At 40.5% G+C, this 9,810-nt stretch overlaps 1 protein-coding gene across 1 annotated transcript; it reads left to right on the forward strand.

Annotated features, from left to right (window-relative positions):
* The first annotated feature begins 496 nt into the window (after positions 1-496).
* On the forward strand, positions 497-6,791 carry LOC110948303 (N-acetyltransferase family 8 member 3). The gene is made up of 2 exons (XM_022189774.2): positions 497-1,373; positions 1,942-6,791. The coding sequence occupies exons 1-2, from the start codon at positions 1,355-1,357 to the stop codon at positions 2,691-2,693; spliced, it is 771 nt and encodes a 256-aa protein (XP_022045466.2). The 5' UTR covers positions 497-1,354; the 3' UTR covers positions 2,694-6,791.
* The last annotated feature ends 3,019 nt before the right edge of the window (positions 6,792-9,810 follow it).

A 9,810-nucleotide genomic window follows, 5' to 3' on the forward strand; every position in this document is an offset into this window, starting at 1 on the left:
GTTAGCTACAGACTAACAGGCCCAGCGAACCTCTGAGTACTAGCATTAGCCTAGCACAGTTAACAGCTGCACTGACACGAAAATGGGAAATATTCTGATGTTTTCAGTGCAACAGAAACTGAGCAGCTGTGTGAGATTGTGGTGTTTATTACAAACTTTAGCAACATCTGCTACCACACCTTCAAACAGCTGTGCTAATTTACAGCCCGATAATGGGCTCACCTGTTCCTGCCTGTAAACAGCAGTTTTGATTGGGTGTTACTGGTGATGTTTAACCAATCAGATACACTGTAGCTGTGGGCAGGGCATTGCTACAGAACCAAAGTAAAATATGTAGTCTGTTGATAATTGGTTAATAAAAAAAATGATACCAATAATCAAAATACCAATTATCAGATTGAATAATTGGACAGCGGCAAGTTGAGAAAGAGCAAGGTGTGTGTGTGTGTGTGTGTGTGTGTGTGTGTGTGTGTGTGTGTGTGTGTGTGTGTGTGTGTGTGTGTGTGTGTGTGTGTGTGTGTGTGTGTGTGTGTGTGTGTGTGTGTGTGTGTGTTCTTGTACTTGCTACATGGTGAGTACCATTTTCTGCATTTAACTATCAAAGCGAGGACATTTTTACAAAGTGAGGACATTTTGGCCGGTCCTCACTTTGAAACAGCCATGTTTGAGGGTGAAGACTTGTTTTTAGAGAACAGGTATGAATTGAGGTTTGGTTAGGGTTAGGGTAAGGATTAAGTTTAGGCAATCAGTTGTGATGGTTAAGGTTAGGGTAAGGCTCTAGGAAATGCATTACACTTATGGATGTCCTCACTAAGATAGAAGTACAAACGTGTGTGTGTGTGTGTGTGTGTGTGTGTGTGTGTGTGTGTGTGTGTGTGTGTGTGTGTGTTCTTGTACTTGCTACATTGTGAGAACCATTTTCTGCATTTAACTATCAAAGTGAGGACATTTTTACAAAGTGAGGACATTTTGGCCGGTCCTCACTTTGAAACAGCCATGTTTGAGGGTGAAGACTTGTTTTTAGAGAACAGGTATGAATTGAGGTTTGGTTAGGGTTAGGGTAAGGATTAGGGTTAGGCGATCACTTGTGATGGTTAAGGTTAGGGTAAGGCTCTAGGAAATGCATTACGCCTATGGATGTCCTCACTAAGATAGAAGTACAAACGTGTGTGTGTGTGTGTGTGTGTGTGTGTGTGTGTGTGTGTGTGTACTCGTACTCATAGGTGAGCATGCTCAGGCTGATTTCAATCCCTTTTGTGAATGGCTGATTATCACAATCTGTAGCTTAAGTCCAACAAGAGCAGCAGCATTAAGCCCTTCAGTGTGAGCGAAAGACGAGGGAGAAAGAGTCGGCATGGCCCAGAAAAACAACAGTAAGTTGACATTTTGATTATCTTCAGCTTTTATACCTTTTTTCTGAAAGTAGTTGTGCTGATTACGAGCAAGAGTGCTAATAAGACAGCACGGGTGCAAATGAATGGCACTACTAACATGCCTAGATGACACATAACAGATTTCAATGAAACTAAAGACCTTTTTGTTTGTTGCCTCAGGATCTCACCTTGCTTTGATATTTATCATTAGCACATTTGAGACCTGATTGTATTGCATCCCAGAAACCCCAAAATGACTTTCACTCTTGAAATCCTAAAGGGAAGCAATGGCATAATAATTTTAATTGTGATGTTCACCTCTGGTTGTCATATGCAAATGTCAGGTTTTGTATTAATGCAGAATGGAGTTCAATTAAAAAATGAAAAGGATGCAATTCAGTAAAAGATGCATTTATTATTACTTTCTCTCAACAAGTTACGTGAGCATGTTGAGCCCATTGTGAAATCCAGCAGGAATTTCTGATTGCAACAACAAGCAGATTAGTCTCACTGAGCTCTCATTCACCACCTCCCTCTCTTTTTCCTTTCTCTCCTCTCTAACATGCAGTTCAGTTCTCCATCAGGGAATACAGGCCCACAGATCAACATGTGGTCGTGTCACTGTTTCGTGATGGGATCCTCGAACATGTATACCCAGCCTTTTTCAAGGCCATGGGCAATCCTGACCATGTTGGCATTGCTCTGAGCATTTGCATGGCTGGCTACGTGCTGGGAGGAAGCTCCTACTTCCAGGCTTTACTCTTTGGCAGTGCATGGGCTGGCCTCATTTATTACTGCTGCCTTGATATCTACGAGGGCTACATGATGAGGAGGCTAAGCACAGACATGGCAAATGTTCAAGCCAGCTACCTGGAAAACCCAGATAACGGATTCTGGGTGGCAGAGGCAGACATCAATGGCCAATCGAAGGTGGTGGGAATGGTGGCAGTGATGGGGAAAAGGGGAGAGGAAGAAGGCGAGAGGTTCGAGGACTGGAACGGAGGAGTGACAGGGGGAGGCTCGGAGTTGGCTCAAGATGCCGGAGAAGGAGGCTACGGTGAGATGTCTCACTTGATCGTGGCGTTTCCATGTCGCCGGAAAAATCTGGGCTCCCAGCTGACACGCAAGGCCTTGGATTTCTGCAAGGAGAGAGGCTTTGCCCGGCTCCTTCTGGACGTCAGCGCGCCTCAGACGGCGGCAATTTCCTTGTTCCAAAAATTCGGCTTTGTTCAGGCCGCATTCCACTGTGACACGCATGCTAACCGCTGGTTCGCCAAACTAGCCAAAATAAATGTGATGCGAATGGAGAAGCTAATTTAAAACCCAAAATAAACTTTAGACCTCAGCACCTGATACAACTATATACAACACACCGAGAATATTACAGTTAATTTATGCCTTTTGCCTCGTTTATTGCAAAAACCTCTCCGTTGTGTCACACCTGGTCACTTGTGTCTCCAGCTCGCTATCACGGTAGTTTGAGAAAATACATTAAATTTCATGTTTTTTTTTCCACAAAGCAGCATTAATGCTCTCAGTTTCCTTGTGTTTCTTCTTGCCTTGATGTTTTATGTATACACCTGCACCCCTGACAGTCCATTGCCCACAAACATGGAGAACAATGAGACAATTAGTCAACTTCTCTGCTTAGTCAAATCAACTTATTATTTGTATGCAGACGTAAAATAAATATCACAAGGTATCTTATGAATAACACTATATTAAACATAGTCACATTCAATTATCTGTTTTTCTTCTGTCCACTCAGGAATATAAAAATATATGTGAGAAAGGAGAAATCTAGTCATTTGGAAGCAGGAGAACTTTCTTTTAAGCCTCTTTCCAGGGAGAAGTTGAATCCCTCTGCCTCAGAGGAATTAATGCCAGCTGACTTCTAAGACCTCACAACTCTTTGCTTAAAATACCAATGAAAAATGCAATAGTATCAGGACATTGGGAGGTTTAAAATTCTTGAGAGCTAAAAGAGCCCTGTGTGTGTGTGTGTGTGTGTGTGTGTGTGTGTGTGTGTGTGTGTGTGTGTGTGTGTGTGTGTGTGTGTGTGTGTGTGTGTGTGTGTGTGTGTGTGTGTGTGTGTGTGTGTGTGTGTGTGTGTGTGTGTGTGTGTGTGTGTGTGTGTGTGTGTGTGTGTGGCATAAAAAGAGGATAAAGATTTCAGTGTACCGCAGTGCATTCAGGTCATCATATACAAAGCAAATACTATGATTATTGACACCAAACAATGGAGAGAAAGCTTAAGTGTTTCCTTACTGGTGGTCTTATGATATGTGTGAGCAGGGCCTGGATAAATGGGGTGAAACGGCCACGGGAATTACTCTTTTACAACACAAACTGTGGTAGTTGCCCAGCATTTCTGAAACAATGTATGTCAACTTTATAGCCTGATGCCAGGAGTCTGTTTTCTCACAAAGCCTATTGTGAGCCACAGGCACAGTGCGGCATCAGCTAAACAATGTAGATTTACAGATTTCTTAACCTACATTGCATCAGAAATCCCTCAAAAGTGATTACATTTTCCAAAAATATTATCAGCACCAAACAGTGCCTGCTTATCTTGAAAGAGTGTGTGTGTGTTAAAGGACGGAAAGCCTATAAGGGGAAACATCAAGCAACCAATGTGTGAAATGACAGGTGTGGCCTAAATGAGTTTCAAGAGGGAGAACTGGATGGATGGAGCAGCTTGTCACTGAGATACACACATGCCATTCAGAGGCCTTCAGGCATCAATCATTCCTGCTGAGGCTGTCAGGGAAAAAAATTTGGCCGGTGTCCAGCAGGCAGGTGCTGAACCAGCCAAAGGAAGATGAGCCTTAATGCAGGCCAACCTGTTGTCATCCTCACAATTACCAGTACAACTGGCCTCAAGGTAATGACAGCTTGATTGTAATTCCTCTCATACACATGCTGCACACATGAGTCAGTTGCACTGATGGAGGTATGTTAGATGAAAACCCTTTACAAATACTCTGAGTGAAGCCAGAATTACTGTAGCCACAGCGCCTTTAAACATACGGAGGTTTGTGGATTTTTTGACTCACACAAATTTGATCTGCTTCAATCATCAGAAAATAATTCTTTAAAACAGAAGACAAAAATGGAAAAAGTTAACTACAAATATCTATCCAACCGATATTTACATACTGCTTTATCCTCATTAGGGTTACTGGAGGGGTGGAGTCTATCCAGCTGACTTATTGTGAAGGCAGGGAACACTTTGGACAAGTCACCAGTCTATTACAGGGCTACACACAGAGACATACGAGCACACTCATTGTCATTTTTGTCTTTCTGGGTTCTTGAAGAAATTTCAACTCCCACCCAAGACATTTCCTCAGTACTAAATGACTGATGGGAACTCCCATTTTACCTGCAAGAATATATATATATATATATATATATACACATCAGGCCAGCAAGCAAGCGGTTAATCAAATGTGGGACAAATTAGGAGAGTGTTCCTAAATATCACTTAAAACATCAAGTGGCTGGTTTTGCAGCATTTGTTCTTGTTTTGTGAGACAGCTGCTGTATACAAGAATCAGTCTTTAGTTAAGGCACCAATTAGTTTAGTTACACCAATCAGCTAAAAAGTCCTGTGATTGATCTCAGTCCTAATCTTAGGATTGTGGTTGGGACATCTCCAGTCTTCAAGAACCAAAGAGAAGTCCAACTGTGTTTATCTGAAGCTGCAAGAATGTTCTAGATAGACACAAATTGTTGTAAAGGTGTTCTTTGTAGATCTTTACAACTATAACCTAAAGGAACAAGCAGGGCTGCCTTAGTGCACAGTCAAAATCTTTGTTCACCTTGTCATCTTCAGTGTGTGGATTGCTGAATGGAGGTTGTTGTTGTTTTCTGTAGCCAACAGGATTTGGATAATAGTAACTTGCAGACACTAGATAAGGAGAAAGCTACCTGAAATATATGGCCATTGGAGGATTTACTTACCCACAGTCCACATTTAGTGAGTTATCCATCTATCCACTAGCTATATCTGCTTTATTCAGTTGAGGGTCACGAGTGGCTCAGCTGGCATTGTGTGAGAGGAGAGGTAAACCCTGAACAGGTCACCACTCCATCACAGGGCTTACACAGAAATATAGTGAAACTGTATACAATCCAAAGTAGCACAGTGCTGAGATGCTGCAGTGTCTTTATGTGGCAGTGCTAACTCAACAGTCGGGTTCAAGATAGTTTTGAACCCGACAGAAAGCGACAGATTGTGTCCTCACAGCTGTATATTTCATTTTACTGCAGCATCTGAACTTCTGTTTTGGTTATTTCAGACCACTGGTCAGCAGGTGTTACTGACTGTCACCGCACTATACCGATTTCTGAGCTAGTCCAGGGATAAGGTGTTTTAGATTTTAAATAAGTCTGTTTTATTTTTTTCAGGCTACTCAAACACCATGAACACACACCTATTGCTACAGAGCAAAGTAAAATCTCTAAGAACCTGGGAATTTTCCTCATTCTTCTCTATAAAACTGATATAAATTGACTGAGGTCTGGGCTCTGACTTGGCCACTTTACGACATTACCACTAGTTTTTAAGACATTCCTGTGCGGCTTTAGCTTTAAAGGCTGCTCCTCCAGAAACACTACGGTCAACTCCAACCCCTTGACTGCACTTGGGTGACCTCTAAAACCAAAAGGTCACACCACTAATAATTAAGGTGTTTCTCATTAAAAGGGCTTGAATAGTTTCTGGTAAATCTGTGTAAACGTGTATTTTATATATTTAGATTGCCTTATACAAATGTGTTTTTACTCCGAATAAAGGGTCTTTTTCAGTCTTCTTTGACTCAGTGTTGTATAACAATGAAACATGGAATATTTCAAATGGTGTGAATTATAGTGTGAAATTTAATTTTTCATGGACGCATGCATGCACCAGCTGAGAGAGTAATGGATGTATTAGCATACTTAATGAGACTTCACAGAGAGAAATTCACAGGTAGGGCAGCTTTACTTAGGATTTTCTTTCACTTTAATTTGTGCTTCTTCTTTTTTCCAGGTAGGTGTATCCATAACAAAACTTAGGATGACTTTTCATCTGTCTGTCATTCTTGGACTAGAAGTTCCCAATTTGAGATAACATAAGATCAATGAAGTGGGCGGGGTCCCATCAAAGGATGAGCTCAAAAATGCAATTGGAAAAGATTTCTTTGTCCGCTATGGAGAGGGACGGTGTGTGTGTGTTCACCTTCTTGTGTGTGGGCAGGGATTATCTCCAGCATGCATGCATTCCAACAATAAGGCATTTCTTTCTGTATCTTATTAATCTGACTCGTACGGCGATCAAAGCCATCTAGCTTATCGTAGGAGAAGAGTTGATACATCTTAAGGCAAACTTTGATGACAATACCAAAGCAAGTAATCAACATTACAAACAGTGCCTCTGCGTAAACAGTCTGTTTTTCTGTATTCGAAAGCTTGTTGAATAGGCAAAGATTATGGAGATTAATTGCAGAAGGATACCAGCCACCTATGTGTTGTCTGAGAGCCAGAGGTAGATTTGTTTGGATCATACATCATCATATGCTGTTCACCACTGCCTTGAATAATCGCTTTTCATCTTCTTTGTTGCACCATGGGAAGTTACTTTTTGGCCGTTTCGCTGAACTTCACTGCAGAAGACAACACCTGGCCAATTACGCTAGCTGTTAAATCACAAATAGCAAAGGAGTGCCAGGCACTTACACAAACAGATAGCCTATCCTGCACTGTCTATTCTCTGCATTTTAGGAACCTGACATTATGCAGAATCTGCACTTCCTTTTACTGAATAATTGGTCAATTATTCGCAGCACGGTTCAAGAATGATAAATGCACTTTTCTATAGGAGCAGAATATTAGACCAGAGTGCACACACTGAGACACTAACAAGTAAAGTATGAGAATCAGGAGGAATGCGCTAACTGGATGCTTTAAATTATAGCTCCCAACACTGGAGCATGTATGAAAGCATAATTAGTGTCTCATTACCATTCAAGATTGGAAGTCAAATTATGGGGATAAATGTGGGATTAGATGTGGCTAATGAGTTGGTATTAAACGGCAAACCTCGACATCGTGGATAAATGTTCCAGACAACGTTAGACAGTGGCTCGTTTGCTGAGCTCCACTTTCGGTGCAAGAGGACTGTGGGGATTTGGTCAAGGGAGTAATTGGACACAACAACAACCCGAAAAATTGATCACAGCTGTTGTAATTAGGAGAAATATGGGACAATCAATTTTTTTCACGTTTCGGGCTCGATGCAAAGTTGCAAACAATAATTGCATTCCGATATACAAAAGTGTAATAGAGTGTGATCCTCTTGTGTTTTAAATGATTCCGCAATATTTAAAGATAATGAATCAAGAGACCCGGATCTCAATCACAGTGAAAGTTTTGCATCTTATAGAATAACAATGACTGTCTAAATGCAGATTTAAATAGAATTCTTTCAAGCATGAAAGTTATTGGAGTTGGGGGGGGGGTGAATCAAATTTTACTTTAGCAAAAAGCAAGAACCCTCCCCGGTGTTATTAAAGTTTTCATTGGGCCCAATCCCCACCTGTCTTGAAGCAATTGCTGTATTTCCCACATTGTCATTTCTGAATAAAATGCTGCAAAATAAATGGTCATGACAGTCTTATGCTGAATGTAATCAAAGCCGGGATACTAATGTGGATGGAAATAAAGATAAAATTGAGAGCTGTGAAGAGCCCTTATCCGGTGATGCTGGGGTCACAGACAATACTACAGTAGAAATGGGGGCTATTTCTGTAGTTTCTCTGAAAGCGAGATGGATTGTCCATTTTTGGAAATACATGTTGCATGAAGCTTCTAATTGTCTGTTTTATCAACTGAAAAATTGAATTATTTTTGCCTTCACAGTTATGGTTAAATTTTAAAGCCAATTGTCTCAAAATAAATCTGATTATCTGCACAGCCAGATTCAAAGATTTTCATTATTTATTTTTCTGTACCTTCTAGTCATGTGGATGAAGTTATCTATATTTTATTTACTTTTGTAAAAAACTACCTATAAATCCCCAAATGATGACAGCACAATACCCAAATGTACAGGCCTGTATACAACTACAACGCGGTATCGACGGTAACTTAATGATGTTACCAGTGCTACCATCACAAATGGCACACAGCCCCTCTCAGTATGCAGACAGTAAGGTCCCTGCTGCTGTGTCATGCTACAGTTGTTTAATAAGTAAATGAAGGAAAAAGAGAAGGTGACATTCTCCACTGTAAGAAAAGAGGCACCCAATTTACTCAAGCAAAATTCAGGCACAAGCTTACAAGCCATACTACTGATTAATGGTGTCCCACTCAAGTCCCCTTTGCCCCCAGTCCAATCTGAGTCAATTATTATTTAGCATCCAATACCATTTTCCATTTAATGCTCGGTTTTAGTATTGTAGATTAGCTGTAGTACCTAAATGCGCCACTAGAGATGTCTATTACTGTTTAGTACTGTAGTGACCTGAGGAGACATGCAGTTCCATGTTGACAAGCAGAGAGCATTGTGGGTGTTTTTTCCAGTAAAGGGGCATTGTGACAAAGTCTCCTGTGAGGCTTAATGTTGTTCGGCTAGTGCATTGTACAAAGGAAAGTCTGGATCCATTAACAATGTTCATAAATGTCGACATATAACAGCTCCTGTCATGTCTGTGCCTTTCTTGTCAATATCTGAGCGGAAGTAATTCAATATTTGCTGAGTTTCTCTTATTAATTACTCAGTTAATGTTTGATTCCACTGCACACATGAAGTAAGCTCTTCAAATACACAACACATGTGACAGCAGATGTAAACAAAAGATAAAGCAATGGTTCTTTCTGTTTCCAGTCAGTTAAAAAAAATTGTGATCAGTCGTGCCCACCATTGACTAAATATAACATTTTGTTTTTGAGTAAATGCTAATTACTTTAGGTGGTTTAATATCATCAATGTTAGACATGTAGATTTAAATGAAGAACAAACAGGAATTATTTAACACTGAAGCAAAAACACCGAGTCGTTTTGAAAAAATTTACATTTTTTAAGGGTGCTATGCTGGATCATGTCCCAGCTGACTGGGGTAAAGGGAAGGGCCCTGCTGTGGTTAGTACTGTACCTCTGTGAAAGTGTTCTTTACTTTATTTACAATGTTACCAATTATCTTGAAATTCATGTACACATCTTCAGGTTGTATGTTAAATCAAATCATAAAAATTAGAAGTCCAGCTTTAAAAAAAACACAAAAGCTAAATCTTAATAGTATTCATGAGTGATCTTAATTATGGATCAAAATGATTGAAGAGAGGCTCTCTCCTTTTGCCCTCCCTTCACATGTGTTGTGACTACATGATTGGTTACTGCATTGAAAAAATGCACTCAGACAGGAGGTGCTTTTCAATTTCAAACTGCCTGATC

This window comes from Acanthochromis polyacanthus, chromosome 6 (genome assembly GCF_021347895.1).
Source record: "Acanthochromis polyacanthus isolate Apoly-LR-REF ecotype Palm Island chromosome 6, KAUST_Apoly_ChrSc, whole genome shotgun sequence".
NCBI lineage: Eukaryota > Metazoa > Chordata > Actinopteri > Pomacentridae > Acanthochromis > Acanthochromis polyacanthus.